This window comes from Phoenix dactylifera, chromosome 9 (genome assembly GCF_009389715.1).
Source record: "Phoenix dactylifera cultivar Barhee BC4 chromosome 9, palm_55x_up_171113_PBpolish2nd_filt_p, whole genome shotgun sequence".
Classification (NCBI taxonomy): Eukaryota; Viridiplantae; Streptophyta; class Magnoliopsida; order Arecales; family Arecaceae; genus Phoenix; species Phoenix dactylifera.
Window position 1 is genome coordinate 2,757,863 of NC_052400.1, and position 23,632 is coordinate 2,781,494.

The 23,632-nt window shown below is 38.0% G+C and overlaps 1 protein-coding gene and 1 long non-coding RNA gene across 2 annotated transcripts; both read left to right on the forward strand.

Annotated features, from left to right (window-relative positions):
• The first annotated feature begins 1,686 nt into the window (after nt 1-1,686).
• LOC113463188 lies at nt 1,687-3,715 on the forward strand. The gene is made up of 2 exons (XR_005513240.1): nt 1,687-2,039; nt 3,238-3,715. It is a non-coding gene; the product is annotated as an uncharacterized LOC113463188 (long non-coding RNA).
• Nucleotides 3,716-7,348: 3,633 nt separating this feature from the next.
• LOC103714118 (golgin subfamily A member 4-like) lies at nt 7,349-22,607 on the forward strand. Its single transcript, XM_026807283.2, has 11 exons — nt 7,349-7,512; nt 7,600-7,792; nt 7,956-8,504; nt 8,641-13,719; nt 13,876-14,376; nt 17,089-17,989; nt 18,132-18,817; nt 19,089-19,221; nt 19,336-19,417; nt 19,507-19,620; nt 22,108-22,607. The coding sequence occupies exons 2-10, from the start codon at nt 7,742-7,744 to the stop codon at nt 19,604-19,606; spliced, it is 8,082 nt and encodes a 2,693-aa protein (XP_026663084.2). The 5' UTR covers nt 7,349-7,512; nt 7,600-7,741; the 3' UTR covers nt 19,607-19,620; nt 22,108-22,607.
• The last annotated feature ends 1,025 nt before the right edge of the window (nt 22,608-23,632 follow it).

The following is a 23,632-nucleotide window of genomic DNA, read 5'->3' on the forward strand; positions in this document are numbered from 1 at the left end:
GAAAAATCATATAAGTACTTTACATTTTCAATCTTATATTTCGTTAATTTAACATATATTGTATGGTCACAGACACATTGTTCTTTAGGTATATTATATAAAAAATATAGAGTATGTTACATTTGAATATCGGTAATGAAATTAAAAAAAAATATTTTTAACTTGGAACTAAATAAGATAAACTTAAAAACATCGAGAGAGAAAAATGGTGTACCATTATGATTCAATGTGGTATAGTACGTATTGATACCAAGGTTGCCAACTTTATATGTATGTGTGTGTACACATATATATATATATATATAAAGAGACAGATTTGGTTGTACTTTAGTGGATCTCGACTCAGATCCGGTTAGGTTCAAATTGGATGATGGAGAGCCTATATTGATAGTTTGACCTATTGGATGCGTTCTACTGTTTTTAAATTGCCTATGCACCAAAAATCATGTGATTTGTAGACTTCTAGCCCACACATTATATGGTCAAAAAAAATATATGTATTATTTCTTGTTATTTCAATTGTCTAATATTTTGACCGCTTTATATAGAGGTTAGAGGTCTCCAACTCACGTGATTTTTTATGTATAAGTAGTTTAGAGGTAATAAATCACATCCAATGATCGAATCATCAATGTGAGATCTCCATCATTCGATCTAGATCTAAGCAGATTAAAGTAAAGATCCACTTGGTTATAGCTAAGCCTACATAACTCTCCATCTCTCTCTCTCTCTCTCTCTCTCTCTCTCTCTCTCTCTATATATATATATATATATATATATAATGTTTAACATGGAATTAATATATTGATACATTTTCTAATTATAATTACCTATACAATGTAGCTCACTAAGATGGGCAATTCTTGAGAAGAGCATAGATGATTGTTGGTACAACAGTTAGTCGCTACATGCATGTTCGATATGCATCTAAATCATGACAATGTTGTGACTTTTATGTATGGGTGTGCGCGTACTTTTTAAAAAAAACCAAAATAAATATATAAATAATGCTTATTTATTACACTCTTTGGTTTCAAATTCTTAAACTCATAAGAAACTTTGTGGTTTTGCCCTGCTTTTCAAAAGTTTAGATAATTATGATTGTTCTCGAAGTCACCACATATCTTTCTAAAATTTATTTAGCCTCTTTCTTTTATTACATCATTACATCTTATAGATCTTGCAAGGAAAATATTTAAATGTGTTTCTTTCATCTAGGCCATCCAATGCTATTATCATAATATGGGTAACATGATGAATGACTTTCGAACCAATCCTGTTATATTTTTTGTATATTTCTACATTCTACATAACTCTTTCATTTGAGGATTTGTCAAGCAAGAGAGCATGAATCAAGCCTTATAAAATCTTGAGTTTGCCAAAACGAGAATTAAGCAACAAATATGAATTTTGGATGCTAGTAGTGTGTAAGATTATATAATGTACAGTTGAGCCCAGCCCATTATATTGTTCCCTCTTAACGTAGTCTAGGTCCATATGGATCGAAAAATAAAGCAGTCCCCAAATAGAAATCTGTAAATATTTGATGCCTATTTGGGGACCTACAAATAATCTCGTCCGCATCTTTAGTCTTCCCTACAGTGATCGCACAATGGCTGTTTATGCGATCGCTAGTCGAAGGATTTGTATTTATAGTTAAGGACTCCTTTACAGCACATCAACGTGATTTTGTTCTAGGTTTCATATGAAGTTGTCGTGAATCATCAATTTTATGTGGAGTACAAGAATGGCGAGCCAAGCCTCAGATGAAACTTGTAGCGATAGGAATCAAAAACTAAACTAAATGGATGTTAAGGGTTGCGACAATATTAAGTACTTGTTTGTAATTTAAGATTTCATTAGGAACTGAGAGCTAATTTTCTTTTTCGACATGGTGGGCTTATCCCCTTCCCTCCCTTTGTGTCTCCATCTCTCCCTGGCCATTTTCCACTTCTCCTGGAGTTCACGATGGCTGCCATCAAGTTCCAAGCTTGAAGCTTGGACCTACTAGCATCGCCTCCCGATCAACGAGAAAAGCAGTAGGATTGGAAACCCTAGCATATGTTTTTCCTCCTCTCTTTTTTCTCTCTATGGTTTCAAATCAAATTATTTATGATGAGAGTAAAGATCCCTCCTTGATATGGCATCTGTGAAGCTAGAGGTCGGCGAATAGAATTTGTGAAAAAGATTTTGAAAATTATTCAAATAACTCTCTGCAACCATAATAGAATGCAAGAAAAGATCTCTCCTCCTTCTGAAATTTATGTAATAGATGGCGTTTGTAAAGTAGATTTTGATAGACTAATCAGAAACTTGTTGGTGCCATTGATTATTGTATCATGTAGAGTTGTATGGGAGCCCAAAAGGCCTTAATACAAATAAGTTTTGATGCTTGTTTTGTCATGATATACATATATCTTTATGTGTATGTTAAAAAAGGTGAAGAATTAGAGAGAATTCTGAGCTGTACTTGTACACGTCTGTTCTGCTGAAGCAATTTTTATGCTATTGAACTATAAATAAATCATCATTCCTAGAGCTTGATAAAAGTGAGAGCTGTTATCTTGCTAGGTCGTTTGGTACAATGTTCTAGTTTTTATTTTCTTCTAATATTGGCTGAATGGCTGAGAATGTGGTAATTAGTGTTATTCAATTTTCTTGTTCCTTGTGACTTTTACAGTGCTATTTGGCTTATACGGTGCTATTTGCCTCCAATCACAAATAATCAGTCATCTTTGAGGAAACTACTGTCATCATCAGAATTGAGAAGCATTCTTTTGTTCACCCAAACTGAATGTGCATAAAAACACTACATTCCAGGACATAAGGTTGGCAAAAAAATTTCTAAGCCGCATCTATATTTGCTGCGACATATATTGCCACATGCTTTTTTTTTTTTGATATGAAAATAGATGATAATTGAACTCAAGACATGTTTGGTTGAAGAGGGTTGGGTTCTGGAATCGGAATGGGAATGAACGACTTCCATTCCACCTGTTTGGATGGAGAAAGTTTCATTTCCATTATGATTTTGGTGGAAAATAAAAATGTCCCAATCCTAATTCTTTTCCGATATTTAAATCTCAATTCAATTTTGATTTCGATTTCAGTTATGAACCAAATATAATAGAAAATATTATCATTTCGATTTTTAATCTATACTATGCTTTTGATTTCAATTTTGATTTCAACCATGAATCAATTCCAATTCTGATTTCGAGCGCGAACCAAACCTAGCCATCCAGGTCTCAATTCGGAACCTGAGGTGCACTGGACCTGAGCTCGGCGGCCACCGCGTTCCAACCCCATGGCATTCTCTCCTCTCCGGAAAGAACCGAGCAAGCAACCAGAGAGAGGAGCTGCCGACGCCGAACCTGAGCACCAACGTGCCGGTGGACGCCGTGGTGGCCTCCGACATCCTCAGGGACTGCAGAAAAGCCGTCTCCAAGATCATCGGCAAGCCCGAATCCGTGAGAAAGCACAATAATCTCTCTCTCCTCCTCCTCCTTTTTGTGGGTCAACTTTTTTCACAGTTAATAAGATATACTGCCAGATATTTGATGAAATTACTCTGTGAGAGTGAGTAGTGAGAATACTTCTTTGATAGGATTGGTTCTTTGTTTATCTCTTCTTGCCTGCTAAATTGATGGATCTGTGGCATAGTGTGACGATAAAATGAGTTTTTCTCCTGAAAGATAATTTGTTTATTGGGTTATAAGCTTCTGATAATTTAATCATGGTGGGATGCACTGGGATGCAGTAGGTTGTGGTTCTCCTTCCAAAGTTACGATTTTGATCAGTCTACTCTGAATGGGAGTAGGTTTTGTCATACTTTTCATTTTTTACGTACATTGTGAGCGTAATTTCTTATAGCTGAGGTTGGATTGATGACTATTGCAGTTCAAGGAGGCCTTCCATCTGCAACTCATGTAGTTCTTTCATCTGCAATTGCCACCAAGATACTACAATGAGGCAAATATCCTGCTCTCAGACCATTGCAGAAGTGAAAAGCATTTGATTCCCAAATGCTGGAAGAAGCTCACAAATGAGAGGAGAGAAAAATGTGGAACCCAACTGTCCCACTTTCACCCATTCTCTCTTATGAGAATCCTTATCATGCATCCAACATGAATGAGAGAGAGAGATGGAAGTCAGAATAACCAAGACCCTTTTCCTTTTTTTTTCTTCATCCAACACAACCATCATGTTTTGAGGTTAATGTAGATATGTGTGTTTTTGCACCCATGGGCTCTTTGAGTGTACCTAACAAGTATTAAATTTGCAATTTTGGCAAGGTGCCATATCAATCTCACAGCAATACACAAGCAATCAACCTGTGGCTTAATAGCGAGGGCTACTCTAAATCCTCCAAAACATTAGGGGAATGTTTGGTTAAGAAGAGTTGAGCTTTGGAATGAAAATGAGTGACTTTTATTGCGACTACTTGGTTGGACGAAGTCCCATTTACATTCCGATTTTAGAGAGGAATGGGATGGAATCGGAATAGGAGTGTCCCAATCATTCAAAATTCAATCTCGGCTCTCTTTTAGTATTCAAATTTCATTCCAATTTCAATCAAAAACCAAATATATGGCTATTTTGATTTCCATTCTGATTTTGAGTCCACGAAGATAAATATTATGGCGTGAAACTTAGAATGCATTTAGTGAGTCCTGCTGTTTTACCCCTCATTCTCTAGCTCTAAGCATGAAACACATGCAGAGAAATTTATGCCATTTAGAGAAGTTTATTTTTGATTTTTGATTTTTATAACTTTATTTTGAAAAAAGTAAAGTTATAAAAATTCAGGGTGGCTTGCAGAAGTAATGTCTTTGCATTTCTTTTGCAGAAATAATGACTTGCCACTGGAGTGGATCCAAAAGATAGCATTATTAGGGAAATAGTTCAAGGTTGTAACTCTGTTACTTTTATAATTTTGTATGGCACAAGTAAGTTTAAAATATTCAAAGCAGTCTTATCCATTTTTGGTCAAGGGATGAACAACAACTAGAACCAAATGAAAGAATAACAAATTACCTTTAAGCAGAATCCAGCAAAATTTGAGATTTATTTTAAAATATATCTTCATCATTAACATGCAATCAATTTATTTTTTGCTTTTTTCTATGATTTTATAGCCGGTGACATCTTTGTGAAGAGCAATGAAATATAAAAACTGGTTTATTGGTAAAGAAAAAGTAGTTTTCTTTTCTGGAAAAAAAAAAAAGGACCATCCACCCAATTAGGTTTAGGTGGGATTCGAACATAATTACTACGAAAAAAATATATCGAATGTTGATGTTTGATTAAACCAAAAATATAGCATTTAAGAACTAACTTTGCTTAGTGCATATGATTAATGCGCATGATTATGGGAAGCATCCAAAAGTAATGTTGACCGAAACCATTACAATCCAAAACTTTTCAAAATATTTTCCGAACTCTCTTATGGATTTTTTTTTTTAAAAATCAAAATATTTTTTTCTTAAAAATGGAAAGCTTGAGGAGGATTTACTACTATCATTATAGTTTATCCCTTGCCACTTGTAAGGTTTGGAGAGAAAAAAAGTGAAAAATAGTAAAACAATAGTGGCAATATTCACACTCAGGGGTAGAGAATGCATAAAGATGGCCCATTTATATCATATACTGTTAAGTGTTAACGAATGCTAACGTTAGTACTTGCAGTAACAAAATCTTGTTGTTGGATTGGATCACGAAAGATTGATGTCAATTCAAAAACATTTAAATTTAGAAACCGTAAATAAAAGGTTTTGCTGCGATGCTTCTGAAATTATTTTTATTTCAGTAATACTTCCATAAATTCTTCAAACTTTGTGGTCTTTTTAAAATAATAGAAGCAATTGCCAACATCTTTGTCTCGCCGTCATAATTTGGGATGGTAGTGGCGGCGATACAGAAAAGAGATCACCAATTTCGGACGCCACTATTGATGCCAATCAAGATGGAGAAGGGCTTGCGATTGATGCCTATGGATGTCTAGGTTTTTGCTAAGTATCTGGTGCGGACACCAGTACCGGATCGTCTGCTATGCAGGGCCACGGTCATCGCATGAGGATGGTCCAGCCACTTTCGTTACGGCTGGATTGATTTTATGTTATTTTATTATATATTGATTGGGCTTGTTTGCATATTGTCATTTTAGGATCTTTATAGGATTGTTTTCTTTGTAGGGATCTTTTTGTTATTTCTTAACCCTATATATATGGGTTCATGCGCTTTTTTAGGGTTATTGAATGATTGAATGAAAATAGCTTCCTTTTTTTTGAAATCCAGATGAGAAGTCTAGTCCTTCTTCTTCTCCGTCGAGGCTCTACTAGAGGTAGACCTCTCGATGCTCCTTGAGGCCAAGGTTTGCTAGATGCTAGCCGCCTAAAAATGGGGATCGACACATTCTGGGTTAGTTGTCCTAGGGACATAGTGGCAGGGAGGAAGTTCAGGAGGTGATCGAGGATGATGACAAGGTGTTTAGTGTTTCTGGCAGGAAGGTTAAGTTAAGGAGTTGGTTAGTGTGAAGAGATGGGATCGAAGAGGGGTTGTATTTGAGCTGGCAGCCAATGAGGCTAAGAGAATGGGAGAGTTTTTGTGACCATAAGTTTCATGACAAAAGAAAGAGGTACTAGTAAGGCTTCCAATTGGTTAGGTTATTGTGATGACGGGTTTCAAGATAAAGAAAATGGAGATTATTAGTAGGGCTGCAAATCAATTGGGTCGATAGTTGATTTGACCTAGTCCCGACTCGATTATATCCAAATTTATTTGCATTTGAAGACTTATGGGTTGGGTCAGCTATAAGAATCGAATCCAATCCTATCACACATCATTTCTGGGTCATATATTTTCATCCTAAACCAATCCAACTTAGCATGTATATTATCCAGATCTAATTTAGTTTAATAGAAAAAAAAAGGTCCAGCTTGACCTAAACTCAACCTAGGCCCATCTAAAAATTTAAATATAAATCTCCTTCTCCATCACTTTGAATATTTTTCCCAATATACGGAGAAACTCTTGTATAAACTAATTCCTTCTTTTTATATCAACAACTACATCTTATCCTATCTAATGTATTTTCACTTGGCTGTATTTACCTTCATACTTCATTATTTTTTTCCGATGGATTCTTATTTAAATACTCTAAAAAGTATATACTTCTTTTGCAGCCCTAGTTACTGGCTGTTGCCTATTATTTTATTTCACTACCCTTATGAATCGACAGCTATGATTTATTTTAATTTTTCAAAAAAAAAAAAGCAGCCAAACCCATAAATAAAACTCCCTCATTCTCTCTCATCAAACGGGCGGCAACTGACACCTCGACGCCACGCACCAAACTGCGCGTCAAGAAGACGAAGAAAAAATAAAAGCAGAAGGAAAAAAAAATCGTGATCTCCAAACCACCGCCCCCTTCCCCACCCCCCCCGCCCGCCCGCCCGCCCGCCCGCCGCCGCCACTCTCTCTCAATCTCTGTCGGTTCGAATTCGAATCCAGGTACGTTCGATTCTCTCTTCTTCCGATCTCCGATTTTTCTGTTCTATTTTTCCTTTGAAATTAGGTTCGTGTTTTCCTTCCACGAAGTTCTTCGATCGGTCTAGGGTTTTGCGTCTCAATTTTCATCATCTTCTTGTTGCCGCCGCGGCTGCTGGAGAAGAATTGGGCGATCGATGCCGCTGGAGGTTCGTTGATTCACCGATCATTGATCCGGGCTGTCGCCGATCCGATGGATAACACCAAGAACCGGACAGATCTCCTCGCCGCCGGCCGAAAAAAGGTCTTCGTTCTTCCCCCTTCGGCTTCTTTATTCGTTGTATTCTCGCTTTAGATTTTTGCGGTGACGTCAGGACATGGATGTGCACTGTATGAGATCTCATAGCTTATAAAAAACCTTTGGGATATTTTATTGATTATTTTGATTTTTTTGGGGGGAATATTAGCTCCAACAATTTAGACAGAAGAAGGATCACAAGGGCGGGGGTAGCCATGCGAAGTCCTTGAACAAAGCGAGCAAGCCTGGGGAGGATGCCGATGCCAATGAGCTGACAATGGTTACTGAGCCAGAGCTGGCGCATACTAAAGTTGTTGTTACCCATGAATCACTGACAGTGTCCGAGACCTTGCCTACTTCAGGCATTCAAGCTGATGAACCGGCGAAGGTGCCCGAGCTTGATTCCAGTTTGGCTATCGATGCTGATGGGCCAATAAAGGTGCCTGAGCTGGATTATACTTCGGCTATCAATGCTGATGATATGGTGAAGGGGCCAGAGCCTGAGCTTGGGCCTACTTTGGCTGTTGAGGCTGAGGCAAGGACTGCTGATCCATTGGATCCTTCAGTGGCGGTCCAGGATGTGGTTTTGCCACCTATGCCTGCTGTTGGAGAGAGTGGTGTAGGAGTTCAGGAAGATCAGATAGATTCTGAAGAGGTTCCGGTTGACCTCCCCATCGATGATGGAGGCTCGAGATATGCTGTTATGGTACATCATCAGGTAAGGGACTTCATTTTGCGATTTAATCTCGTTTTTGCTCTCAATGGCTTGTGAGGGGTCGGATTGAATAAAATAAATAGTTGCAGGTTTGATTTATAATTCAATTCTCATTTGTAGCTGGGTAGGGGCAATGCAGGAAGCTAAAAATTCGGGATTGGAGCAATGCAATGGTGAGAGCTCAAGCATTGGGATGTTGATGGTGGAGGACAGAAGGGAACAGGCTGGGGGAAGTACTGTTTTTGTGGTCCTGGACACTGACAGGTCGAAGGAGGATCCCGCTGCTGCAGACTCCAGTTTGGGAGTTGAAGTGGCTCAAGAGGTGGACAGATTGTCTGCTCCCACCGAAGAAAGAATTGAGGGAGAAGATGGTCTGATGAAATCTAGTGGGAGCATGGAAACAAGATTCTTGGGGATACAAAATGGAAAGGTGGATCATGATGCAGAGAAATATGGGGTGAAGGAAGAAACTGTTGCCCTTGAAAGTCTGCTACCTGGGAGGCCTCAAGAAGCAAATGGGGTTTCCTTTCCTGCCGACATGGGAACAAAAATTTCTGATGAGCATCTAAAGATTCCTAATAGGGAAGAAAGTTTGAAAATGCTATCTCAACTTACTTCCGACAGGAGTAGTTCACTTGAAGAAAATGTGGATATGCCATCTCCATCTCATGTTACTTCTGACACCACAAGGGAAGAAAGTTCAGCTAGAGCTGATGCCAGAGAGGAAGGAAGTATTAATGAGGAAAGAGGCATACATCAACCTTCTATTGGAGAGGTTGTTGGTGCTGAGAGTGAATCAGTAGGGGTACTTCAAGAAGAAGGGGCCACTGCACCTGCAGAAAAGGTTGAGGGATTTAAGGAAGATGATCCTCTTTTCCTATCTAAGTCGACAGATCCAGTTTCTTCCACAGGGATGTGGTATATCCTAAAAAGAGTTCTGCAGGAAGGTAGCTTTGCCAATGAGTTGGATTGTATTAGAAGACACCTTTACTTAACAATTGTTGAAAGGGATTTTCTCCAGATGCAATTAGATGAACAGACTCTGTTGACTGCAGATTTTCACCGGCAGTCTTCTCATGAAGTGTCCAAACTCTTGGGGTTGGTTAAAGAAGCTCAGGAAAGCAAGGCAACGGCTAGTGAGGAGCTAGCTCGGTGTCGATTTGATCTCCAGGTTATGACTATTGCGAAGGAGGAACTTGAGATCAGGTTTATTTCCACAAGAGAGGAAATTGAGTCCCTCAGTAACAGGGCCTCTGAGTTGCAGAACAAACTTGAACAATCACAAAAAGAATTGGTACTTGTTTCAGCAGACTTAGCTAACTGCAGGGGTTTGGTGGAAGCTTTACAAAACGAAAACATGAACTTAACTGCAAGCATCAGTTCAGAAATGGATGCAAGGAAAATCCTCGAGGAGGAGAAACAGCTCCTGTCTAGTGAGAATATGCGACTTGCTTCTGAGTTGTCTGAACAAAAAGAGAGGTTGCTTGTTGCACTTGACAAACAAAAGCAACTTGAGTGCAACCTAAGAGAAACAGGGGCCTGCTTTGACCAACTTACTGAGGAAAATATTTATTTGTCTAGCAGTTTAGATATACATAAAGCTAAGATAAAGGAGCTTGATGATGGGCATATCAAGTGGCCCTTCCAGGCCCAACAAGCTAGAGATCAAGACAACAATTCTCATGTGGAATGCAGAGCTACTGATAATGCAGTTGAAGATTCTGGGAGCAGTATGAGGAATTCAGTAGTGTTTCAGCAGGTTGATGAGGAAGGCTCTGGCAGTTCTGTTGCATTGGGAGTACTGAAGGGGCACTTGGAAGAGGCAAAAAGAATATTACAAAATCTCGAAAAGTCAATTCAAGGAATGCATTCCTATTCTGTGTCCTTAAGTAGGGTGGGTGGCAGAGCCACAGCACCTGGAGTATCAAAACTTATTGAATCCTTTGAGTTTAAAATGCATCATGCTGACAATGCATCAGACAAGGGGCCATTGGCTGAGGGAGGGCAATCAGATGATTTATATACACTAACAATGGAACAGATGGGCCTCCTTAGAGATACATTAAAGCAGATGGAATTGGATGTCAGAAAGGCTGAAGTACATGTAATGGGAGAATATAATAGCGGGGAGATCTTTGAAAAGTATGAGATAGAGTGTGAAGCCCAAAGGCAACAAAATAGCATCCTCCAGGCAAAGATTGATGAGCTTGTTAAGAAGCTGTCCAAGTATATAAGCAGAATAGATGATCTACAGAGTCAGTTTAATGAAATTCAGCAAAGTGCTAGTGACGAGGAAGAGAGGCTTTTAAGTGAAGTAAAGTTGTTGCAGGAGGAAGTGAATGACAGGGTGTCTGTTCTGCAGCATGAAAGAGACTCTATTAAGGGGATTTTTGAGGCACTTGAAAAGATTTTCCCATCTACTGTACTACTAACCTCTGATCTTGCTGCTGATAAGAAAGAGAGGCTCGTAAGTGAAATACAATCATTGCAGAAGGATGTGATTGACAGGAACTCTATTAAAGACATGATTTTGGAGGCACTTGAAAAGCTTAACTCTACCAATGGACTGCTGTTTGTGGATAACTTAGAGATTGGCTCCTATGTCTCGGCTTCAGTTGATGCTGCCATAAGATCAATCGAGAGCCTGCATGAGAAACTAAATGTTGCTCATCTGAACCATGAGACACTCCATACTTCATACATGGAATTGGATAAACTCTATAATGATGTTCGAGGAATGAATGAGTTGGCAATTTGGCAGATGCATAAATTGTACAACAGCCTACAGAAGTTGTGTCCAAGTGTTGATGAATCTGAGATGGATGTTCATGCCGAGGAAGTGCTAGAACTTCTACCAAAAAGGCACGAACTGCTTATCAAGTATCTGCAGAAGTTGCTGGATGAGCGGATTCTCTACTCATCTAAAAATAAGGAGCTAGAATCAGGGTTATTGAGCAAAAATCAAGAAATTGAGGAGCTGAGCAAGAGGTGTAGTGCTTTGGATAAGAAGTTGGATGACTTGTGTTATGCTAAAGATGAGCTCGAAATGATTTTGATGAGTAAAAATGAAGTTTTTGATGAAGTGAACAGAAGATGTCTTGCTCTAGCCAAGAAGTTGGATGACCATGAACTGAATAAAGATCCAATTACCTTCCATGGGCTGGCTGAAATGAACAAAGTTATTGCAAAGTCCGACAACAAGGAGAATGACTTGTGCGAGTCTGTATTACAACAACTAGAGGTATTGGTTGCTTTCCATCTTCAGAAATATGAAGAGGCAATCAAGCAGATTAACTTGTCAAAGAAATACTTAGAGGAAGTTAACATCATACCAAAAATTTCATCTGACAACTGGTCCTTGCCCTTGCTTACATTGCTTAGTCAGGAGTTCATGCCTAAGTTGCATGAGTTACAGGAAAAATTGGACTCCTTAAGTGCCTTAAATCTTCAACAGGAAACTGAAAATCAAATCCTCAAGGAGAGTCTGCATAAGATGGAAGAAGGTCTGGAAGCATCTCGTTCAGAGTTGTATTTGAAAGTATCTGAACTTGAGCAGTCAGAGCAGAGACTTTCCTCTGTCAGAGAGAAACTCGGTATTGCTGTTGCGAAAGGCAAAAGTTTAATTGTGCAACGGGACAGTCTTAAGCAGTCTCTCATGGAGAAGTCAAGTGAGCTTGAAAAGTGCTCACAGGAATTACAATCAAAGGAAGAATTGCTCACGGAAGTTGAGGCAAAGCTGAGGTCTTATTCAGAAGCAGATCGTATTGAAGCTCTAGAATCTGAACTGTCTTACATCCGCAATTCTACTGCTGCATTGAGAGACTCCTTTCTTCTTAAAGATTCTGTTCTTCAGAGGATTGAAGAAGTTTTAGAAGATCTGGATTTGCCAGAGCATTTCCATTCTAAAGATATAGTAGAGAAAATCGAGTTCTTGTCCAGAATGGTTGCTGGGAATCCCCGTTTTCCTATTACTGAATGGGATCAAAGGAGTTCTGCTGGGGGCTCTCATTCCAATGCAGATGCCTGGAAAGATGACCTACAGGCAAGTTCAAATCCTGGATATGATGAATTAAAAAACAAATACGAGGAGCTTCGGAGAAAGTTTTATGGTTTGGCTGAGCACAATGATATGCTGGAACAATCCCTAATGGAGAGGAATAGCCTTGTGCAGAAATGGGAAGAAGCTTTGGACAGAATTGATATGCCTCCACAGTTCAGGGCATTGGAGCCAGAAGATAAGACTGAATGGTTGGGGAATGCGCTTTCTGAGGTCCAACATGAAAGAGATGCATTGCAACTGAAGATAGAGAACCTTGAAGACTCTTCTGATATGCTCATAGTTGACTTGGAAGAGTCGCACAAAAAAATATCTGAACTCAGTGCAGAGGTTGTGGCTATTAAATCCGAGAAAGAATTTTTTTCAGAGAGTTTGGAAAAGCTCAGGTTTGAATATCTCGGACTCTCGGAGAAAGCTGTTCATGATGAGATCGAGAGAGAGAATTTGCGAAAAGAATTAGCTAGCTTGCAGGAAAAATTGGCTGAGAAGGTTGAGAACAGGGATTATCATGATACTGAAAATGATGTCTGGAAACTATTTGATTTGGTTAGCAATGCATTGCCAGATAGTGATAGGTCTGAGGCTGTCTCTGCTGGTACTGTTACTGAATGTCTGGAAGGATTGTTGAGGAAGCTTATAGATAAATATGCAAACCTAGCTTCAGAGAAATCTGTGCACAAAGTTAGTGAGAAAGAATTTGTTTTAGAGGAAAGCAATTTGTCTCCTGATAAGAACACATCCACAAATGCTCTGGATGGCAAAGATCAGGAACTGTGGAATCTGAGGTTAGAGCTTGATGAGGCTTGCTGTAATCTAGTTTCAGTTAAGGAGGAAAGAGACAAAGCCATGGAGAAGTGCCATTCTTTGATGTTGGAAGTTGAGGAAATAAGCAAACAGAACAACATATTGCTAGAGGAGAAGACTGTTTACATGGAGAAGTATCAATCTTTGTTGTTGGAATTAGATGCAATAAGCAAACAGAGGGATGCTTTGCAAGAACAGCTAACTCAGGAGGAGCAAAAGTCTGCCTCTGTGAGAGAGAAGCTAAATGTTGCTGTTAGAAAAGGCAAGGCACTGGTACAACAAAGAGATAGCCTGAAACAAGCAATTGAAGAGATGAATTCTGTGCTGGATAACTTGAGGACTGAGCATAACCAGCAGGTAGAAGCCCTAGAATCTGAGAAATCGTTATTAATGAATCGGTTGACAGAAATGGATCAAAGTTTGCAAGACCGTAGCCAGGCCTTTAATAGATTTTTAACTGCTTTGCATGGCATTGATGTTGGTTGTGAAATTAATGTAACTGATCCTGTGCAGAAGATGGAAGAAATTGGGAGACTCAGTCATGATTTGCGTTCAGCTTTAGTTTCTTCAGAGAATGAAGCGAAGAAATCTAAACAAACAGCTGAGCTTCTTCTAGCTGAGTTGAATGAAGTTCAGGAGAGAGATGACATGCTCATGGAGGAACTGGCAAAGGCAGAAGGCACTCTTACAGAGTGTTCTAGACAGAAAGACATTGCAGAGGCTGCAAGAATTGATGCTCTTAATCGCCTAGAACAATTTATTCTAGTTAATTCAGAGGAAAGAAAGAAACAAATTGACAATTTACTGGAGTTAAAGTCGGGCATTGGCCAACTAAGGAATGTCTGCTTTGAATTTTCAAGTCTTCTTGCTAATGTTTTTACCAGAGATATGAACCTCTTCTGCAATTTGGAGAACTTTATGGAATCTATTGAGAAACAGATGAACTGTGCTCATTTGGCTGACCTTCCTGTTCTTTCATCTAGCAGCCTGCTGTCAAGTAATCCAGTAAATGAGGTATTTTTAGCGCCAGCTGCAATTCTGTGCTAAGTGCATACTTTTTCTAGATTTTAATGCTTGTTCTCATCTTTCTATGTCAGTTTATATATTTCATTGATCATTTTCAGCATGTTATTGGTTTTAATTTAAACTCGAGACTAAAGTTGGAATTATGGTGTGGACATATCCTTACAATGCTCTATTTTTTCTCTCTTGTGAGAGGATGATTGATGATCCCTCTTCAACTCTACGTCTAACAAAAATCATGTTTATCTCGGCTATTTATTTGGTAGCATGATCTTCTGTGCCACTCTCTTCTGCTGAATTATGCAAACAAAGATACAACTATGGGCAAGAATCTTGTTGGTACTGCCTATATGTGTCCTGAGTAGCCACTAGCAACCAATAGTTGCCCTGACCACGAATGCTCTAACTTTAGGCTGAGAGTCTCATGGATGAAAGGGATGGTAAGGTTCATTGGTGTAGGAGGTGGTAATGGAGAGGATGATGAAGTGCAAAGGTAAGGAAAACCCTTGCAGTCCAAAAAAAAAAACCCGAGTTTGACGAGAGCAAATCCTAGCTTGTGATGACACATGGATGTAAGCATGAGAGATAGCTATTCTAAATCAATTTTTATGATATTCTTTAAGCTATAAAGTACAGTTTTACTGATAGTATTGCTGATATAATTTAAGGTTCTATTAGTGAAATATATGATACTTTATGTCTACATGGGCCCTTATGTAGCGACTTAAGCATTCGCATGATTGCCCATGACATCTCTACTACTGTGAAATACATGGATATTTACAAGTTGTTCCATGGTTGATAAGCTTCCGCATGCAATCAGTTAGACAAGGGTGACAGCAATTCAAATTTAAAACATTATATTATTCTTTCTATGCTTGTTGTGCGGTACCTACAGACTATTATTTGATAGGCCAATGAGGTCACTATATGACTTCTGACCGTATGATCAAGGTTTGATGAAGAGATCTGTATATCATCTATAATACAAATTTGTAGGGTGAAAATGTAATACAGGGTTAGTTAGCTTTGAGGTTCGAATACCACGGTACTGGGGCATACCGATCACTTATCAACATTGTGCATGCTGTGCTACACCCCCATATCTACTAATGCCTAATGGTCTGTTGATGTGGGGCAGTCATAGTACCTACCATAGTCCGGGGCAGTATGGACTGTTACATACTGCAGTAAGGTCAAAGGTTAGTTTTTTCAAACCTTGGTTAGCCATACTGCAGTAAGGTTACATATTGTGGTATGCCCCTGTATGTACTCCTTCTATGTTGATGCGGGGCAGTATGGCATGTGGTACCTACCGCAATACAGGGTTGTATGGATTGTTACATAATGCGGTGAGGTTAGTTTTTTAAACCTTAGTTAGCAATACTGGGAGAGCATGAGTGGGACAAAGATTATGTTCTTGCATGATTAATGTGGCTAAGATTACCTTGCACTATTTGCACCTATTTCCTTGTTTCTGTGAGGATGATATGATTGGACAAATCCAATGTATTCTTTTTTTGTTATAGTAGTAGATAGTGTTGCACTTGAACAATTTTAGCAAAAGCAAAATATGCAGGAAAGATTTAATAGAAGGGAGATTGTGGCAAAAGAAACTGCTTACTAGCTAGGAAGCATGGGCACTTCAATTTGCATGCCTTGTTCATATTGTATATGTATCGGAAATCAATATTCATCTAATATATCTAAGATATGCCTTTTATACTTTTGCTTATTGTCCTATTTTTTGAAAATTAAAAATGCACTCCGGTTAGTTCTTTGATACGCTTAAGATACTTATATGATGCTTGAGGGGAGGAGTGGGAGGGCAGTTTCTTTCTCTTTCTTTTTACGAATGCTAACCTTTTAATAGTGAATGGTCAATTTTGGAGTTTACGATGTTGAAAGTATAATATGAAGCATGTACTATGCTCTATTGATAGCTCATTATGATTTATGGATGCTTTCTTATATTACATATATGCACATATTCTAGCAATGTTGCATCCTACATTTTCAATGTTTACCATATTTGCATATATGTAACATGTCATGTCTATATCTTGTATGTGTGTTCATGCTGTATTGTTTACAATTATGGGATTAAGTTAGATGGTTTACACGCACACAATACATACATACTTGCATCATACATATTGTATATTCTTATTTATAAGCATACATACATCTGCTAGGGTGAGTAATTCAAGTGGTGTCCCAAAATGATATGTAACTTATAACAGTTTTACTTTCAATTAATTCACTCTTTTGTAGTAAGCAAGATGTAGTATAGGTTGTTCTCTGATTAGATTTTTCTGCACCAGGCCCTCGTTGGTATATTTATTCATAAACTCACAATATACTGATTTTCTTATATTTGCATGAATCATGAACTTGCGGAACACTAGAAAGACTTGGACCTGCAATCTTCAGTTCTTTGTCATGCTCCTTTGTTCACATTAATTGTTTAGCTGACTTGGACTCAGGTTGCTTCATTCTACACAATGAATCCTTAGAGAATCATCCCTGTATTCTGCATGCACCAGGCATCATTATTCTTATTCTATTGTTTTTCACAGATACTTGCAATGGATTTCTTTTTTTAGAAGTTAGATCACTTTCTCTGGAACAATATTGTTTCTTGAAATTGGCTCCATCGTTTCTTCAACTTTCTTTAACTCAATCAACGGATTGCTTTTTCAGGAGAAGTTCCATGTCATTAATCCTCTGTCAAATCATAGGATGCAAGAAAAATTTGATGACAGTTCCATAGCAGAACATCTTGCTATCACTGGTCATAGTGTGTGTGAATGCTTAAGGCAATGTGATGAGTTGAAGAGAAATATTCATAAGTACTCATCGTCAGTTGACCAACAAGCCACACACCTGTTGCAAATCATGGAGACCATACAAAGAAAATTAGCTTCTCAGAGGGAAGGTTCAGATTCTCTGAAGAGAGATTTAACTGGACTTGAGCTGATGATTAAGGAAAAGGAGAATCAGATTTGTTCAATGTATAGAAATCTGTCTTTGCTTTATGAAGCATGTAGCAGTTCAATTTCTGAGATTGAGAATAGAAAAGCCCAAATAGTTGAAAATAGCCTACCTTCTGGGGAGCATGCCTTAGAAAAAACTGGAACAGTCTTGAAATTGCCAAGTTACACCAATAAGCAAGAGCATCCTGATGGATATACATATTCCTTCACAGATGATTGCATCAGATTGATGGCCGATAAGTTAGTATCTGCTGTCAAGGGCACAGGCATTATAGATGAGATGGCAGAGGGCAACCAAAGGGAACTGAAAGCCACCATCTTGGATTTGCAGAGAGAACTACAGGAAAAGGATATCCAAATGAATAGAATCTGTGAAGATCTTGTATCTCAGATAAGGGATGCTGAAACTGCTACAAGGCGATCCTCATCAGATCTTGATTCTGCGGAAACAAAAATTCATAATTTAGAGAAGCATGTTGAAGTGATGGAGGAGGATAAGAAATTATTGGAGCTAAGAGTGCATGAGCTAAAAGATTTGGGGGATTCATTACTTGAGCTACAAGGGAAAATTAAATCTTTAACTGATGCATTGACTGCTAAAAATCAAGGTAATTTAAACTATGTTTTTTGCAGAATTTTCTTTTTCTTTTTAAAATTCAGGAATTTTAATGATGTAATTCATGTATATGAGGTAATATATGCAAAGCCTCTTTATTGATCTTAGAGTTTTTTTTCCCCTTCCAATTTTAGAAATTGAAGCCCTCATGCAAGCGCTTGATGAGGAAGAGACCCAAATGGAGGACCTGGTAAGAAAGAACAAGGAACTGGAGAATATAATTCAAGAAAAGAACCTAGCACTGGAGGGTCTTGAAGCTTCTCGAGCGAAGGTGGTGGCAAAGCTTTCAATGACTGTCAGCAAGTTTGATGAGTTGCATAACCTGTCAGAGAGCCTTCTTGCAGAGGTGGAAAATCTTCAGGCCCAATTGCGAGGGCAGGATTCAGAGATCTCATTCTTGCATCAGGAGATAGCTAGGTATACCAATGATCTTCTGGCCTCAGAGGAGACTAACACGAAGTACTCATGTGAAATAAGCAAGTTGTTAAAATGGTTTGATATGGTAGTGGCACGTTTTGGGTTACAACACATAGATATTGATGATCAGGAGTTCAGGCGAATTCAAGTCTACACTGATGTTTTGGACAAGAAAATTTTGTCTGTTATGACTGAATTAGATGATCTACGAGTAACAGTTAAAAGCAAAGATGCTCTGTTACAAATTGAAAGGGGTAGAGTGGAAGAATTATCATGCAAATCTGAAGTTCTTGAGAAGTCTTTACATGAGAAAGAAGCACAGATAGAGATTTTACAAGAAGGTAGAAACTCTGGTCAGCTTTCTAGTATGAACTCCCCACTGTCTCTAGAGATTGAGCAAATGGTAAGTTTACATGTATAACTCATTAATTGCACTGTCCAGCTCATCTTTTTTCATTTAGTGAATTTGAATTATTTCTGCTTTAAAGTATCATATTCTTATTCCTTGCATTGTTTTACATTTTAATAATAAGGTAGTACCTTTTGTGTAGTAAAATCAGAGGTGTGGAGGGATGAAATGAAAATTCTTTTTCTCTGTTGGTTTGCATGCCTCAATTATAATCTGCTTTTAGTTTTGATGATTGTTTGATTTCTTTTTCCCCCCTTTGGTGCAGAAAAACAAAGTGAGCTCAGGTGCGCTTGTTACACATGTCCGTGGTGGGCGCAAAGTCAATAGTGACCAAATAGCCATAGCTATAGATACAGAAAATGATAATAATATGTTAGTTGATGAGGACGATGATAAAGGTGACATTAGTTCTCTGATCCTGTTATTTCACTTTGTTCAATGCTCGATTTCTTTCTCAATTTAGTGATGAAAATGTTATTAACCTTAATTTTGTCTATTGTTCCGCACTGAAGCACATGGCTTCAAGTCACTTACTATGTCTCGCTTTGTTCCAAGATGTACTCGGCCTATTGCAGACAGGATTGATGGGATATGGTACGTATATTTTTTTACATTTCTTTCATTTTGAGATGATTTTCTCGAATATGTTCCTGAACAAACGTTTTTCCTTGTTAATCTACCAGGGTATCAGGAGAAAGACTGCTTATGAGGCAACCTACCTTACGGCTTGGATTTTTGATATATTGGGTTGCATTGCATGCATTACTTGCTAGTTTCATCTGATAGCAACGCCATCAGTAAGTGATGGATACGTCATTCTTATTTTTGTTTACTTTAATAGGGTTTATGTTGAATGGCTGCTCTAATCATTGTTATAGATGAAGTTTCATGTTTGTTTTATCTATGCTGATGTAGTGGCATATTTAGGTTTATTATGCTGGTGTAGTGGCATATTTAGGCTTATGTTTATGCTGTGTTGTTACTTCAAAAAGATGTTTTTCACATGCAACATGTCTTGAACAAAGGATTATTAGTGGCATATCTTTCAAATATTTTCTTGCATCTTGACTAATGCAGTGATTTGTGCTTGGATTGTTTCGTGTTTTATACTCTGAGGACATTAAATAGAGACTGAAAACATTAATAAGAAACTAATCATGTGCATACCAATGTTAAACTATAATGGGGATTGTATCAAACTTTTGGATTGATTAGATGACTGTCTGATAAACCTGAAGTAGAATCTGTAATTTAATGCATTGATGGAACTTTAGAAGTAACTTATGTACTGGGGGGAGATTGATTGATCATACAATTACAATGCTTTTGAATTATGAGATGGATGATGAAAATGGTCTTAGCAAGAATTAATAAAAAAAATGGTGCTAGTTATGTGGTCTGATGAGTGAAGCAAAAATGAGTGGTGAATAAGCTATTGATGATGGTTTGCATGATTACCAACATGATTGTTTACAAGTAGTGTTGGAAATGTCTAGGAATGATTGTTTCTCTGGTCATACGTGGTCTTTTTAATGATATGATGTTGAGATAAAACTTATGTGTAAAGGATAAAGAGGTCCGCCAATATCAAGATGGTATTTGGATACAACCATAAGAAGTTTGTGTTTGTTTGTGCGTGCGTGTATCTTAGAGCATTGTATTCATATGATGAGTAAACTTTTCAAAGGGGAAGGGAATTGTGAAAAATGTTTGCCAAAGTTTACTTTTTTTTGCTAGTGACAATCTCAATTACCTGAAGCAGGAGCAAGTTTGACACTGATAATGAGGAACACCGAAGCTTTTAAAAGATTTACAGTAAGGAAGCACTTCACAAGTACAAACTACATTACCTGGACATTCCCATCCAGCTCCAAAAATCTATATTTGATATGTATCCTAGTCAGATACTTGCCAGACACTCGAATATTTATGGAGTTCTATGATTGTCACTTCTAAAGATTGGTGGAGAGTCGAACTCTTCCTATTTTCATTCTAGAAGTGGGTATTCATTCTCTTTAGTAATTGGCAAAGGATGTAGATATTGAAATAGCTTTGCAAAATGTTGTTTTTGTAATATCCTTGAGGTAATTAGGAAGTTTGAATTAGAAACACATATATCGAAAGACCTTAACAAATGATATCTTATTAATTTTTTTGACATTAAAAAATGTATATAGTTTAGTTAAAATCATAATTTGTCCTATGTAATCCCATATCTCCTTTTTTTCCTTGCCAAGTCAAACATTTGGATATGCATCTAAATCTGATTCGCGTATCCTTGTCGATGCAATACTGAGTGCAAAAGCGAGATTCAAAGAGATTCTGGTGTGTCAAAGGTTCTGGCTGCCAATACCTGGGGATTATTTTGATGAAACTGTATGGTTCAAATCAGATTCCCATCTTCTTTTGCGTGGTGTTGGTTAATAAGGGATTTCAAGAGTAAGTGGATTGTGAAAAATGTTTGCCAAAATCAATTTTTTTTTGCTGGTGACAATCTAAATTACCTGAAGCAGGAGCAAGATTTGACTGTGATAATGGGGAACACCAAATCTTTAAAAAAAGGTTTATAGTAAGGAAGCACTTCACAATTAAACCCAAAAATGAGATTCAAAGATATTCTGGTGTCTCAGAGGTTCTGGTTGCCAATGCATGGTGTCTATTTTGATGAAACTGTATGATTGAAAACAAATTCCCATCTCTTTGTGCATGGTGTTGGTTAATAAGCAATTTTAAATGAAAATTATGCAAGTATTATTGGTTGAATTATACTGTCAGATGTCAATTAGAAAATCAATTTGATTTTCCCATTTTCATCCATGAGGTTGCCTGAGCCTTATAGAGAAATTAATTTTCAGGAGAGAAGTGGGGGAGATTTTCTAGAGTAATTGAATAGCTTATGCTGAAGTCTAAGATTGATATTATATTCTCTTATTTTATCCTGTCTTGGTGGAATGAATTGATGAGAGATTTCATATGAATGATGGGTAATCAGTTTCAGCTTTAAAGAATTTTAATTCAACACTTAGATAGCAAAGTTTGAAATTATATATGATTTGTCAAACATTTTGAAACTCCCTGTTTGAACCTTGTGTAATTCATTTTTGTCAACATTGCTACAATAAACATATTTTGTGTGGGTATGTGGATATTATCAATATTTTTTCTCAGAGCAGGATATTATCTTATTTGTTTTGATTGATGAAGTACTACATGATCAAATAAAAAATACCCTACCTGTATTTCTCTGATTGTGTTATGTGGTGACTTCTTATCTTGATTTGCAGTTCTCTTGGATAATATACATGGCAAGTCAATGGCCATTGTCCTCCCAAGGCCATCAGCGACGATGCATTCAGCTCTGTATAGGCTCTTGATTCTTTTTTCCTTGCAATATCAGACAACACCTACAGCCTACCATACAATTATTTTTGGCTACTTTGGCAGCTGTGGTTTCGTCACCAGTTTTTTTTTCGAATTCTGAATCCCAGTTGGCCTTGGTTGCATTCAATAAAGCAATCAACATCCCAGCACACAGAAGCTTGTGAAGAATGAGCCCCGGCATCCCCTGTAAACTAGAATCATTCTTTTGTTTTTCTGTATAGACGAAAGCTTTCCTCATCATCATATGTCGCACAGGAAAACAATAAAAACACTAGCAAGACATTTGGGCAGTTTGGTGACCACTAGTTTCCGTCCTCAAATGTTTTGATGTTGTCAAAAGAAAATTTTTGTGATCAGTTTTAGAAGGTCACTGATAGTGATTTAACGAAATGATCCGTCTCAACTGTAGTGCTGTTTCTTCTCTTTTTTCCATACAATATAATTTACCATGCTATAGGAGTCAGAATCATTGTGTAGAGCTCTTAGGAGGCGGTCTGTTTCCTCTCCTCACTGGTGGCTGAGCTTTCGGCCTGCAGGTCTTGGCCTGTGGATGTGCCTTCAGGTCTGGTACTGGCTCTTCTGTGAACCTCAGAATTTCTGGTGGAAGTCAAAACCAGGAAGCGAAGAGAAGAACGGAGAGGTGGCGTCTTATGGTGGCTTGGTGTTTGGGTGGCATACGTGGTCACGAAGGGATTCACTTCGTTGCCTGCCACCTAACTGTTGGAACTTCTGATTGCTCCAGATGGTTTGTGGAGAAAAAAAAAGCTGACAGCTATGTCTGTTTCTGTATCACCCCAATGTTTGTCTCCGTTTGCAGGTCTCTTTCATTCTTTCCTGACTCCAATCTAGTTCGTTCCTGAAGCTAAAATTCACCAAGTTACGTTCTTAATCCTCTAATCCATCTACCTTGGCCTGCACAATTAGGCTCATGGTGGCTTTCATAGTTCTGAGGCACAATAATGAATTATTTTTGTACCGTAATCACTATAATGATACGTTTAGCATCAAGAACTCTCCACTCTCCTACTCTGTCAAACTTTGGCTGATAAGCTTTATCCGGTGAAATTGGTCCGATCTCTTAGGATTTTGAAACTTGCTATTGATTTAGGAAGGGTGATCCCTCGCAAGTAACTACCAACACAAAAATCTTTAACCGGCCTATTACGGATCAAGTAGTTATGCTTTCCAAATAGGAAAAACTAATTAGCACTTGTGCAATGTCCACAACCATAAGATCCAAACTACGTGGTCTCAGCGGAGACCAAACTTCTACTATGATGCGTACCGGTGCAGAGCAAAGCTCGTAATTTTGAGTTGCTTGATTGTGAACCAAACGTGCGATCTTAAATTCCCTTCGTCGCAAGATATTGCGTGTATGTACAATTAAAATTGGCTTCCCATGCATGGGACAATGCACTAGGGCCACCA

Coding starts and splice junctions, on each gene's coding strand:
- LOC103714118 (XM_026807283.2), top strand. CDS start 7,742: ATGGATAACACCAAGAACCGGACAGATCTCCTCGCCGCCGGCCGAAAA. Junction 13,720..13,875: donor GGACTGAGCATAACCAGCAG/GTAGAAGCCCTA, acceptor GATCCTGTGCAG/AAGATGGAAGAAATTGGGAG. Junction 19,418..19,506: donor GACAGGATTGATGGGATATG/GTACGTATATTT, acceptor TTAATCTACCAG/GGTATCAGGAGAAAGACTGC.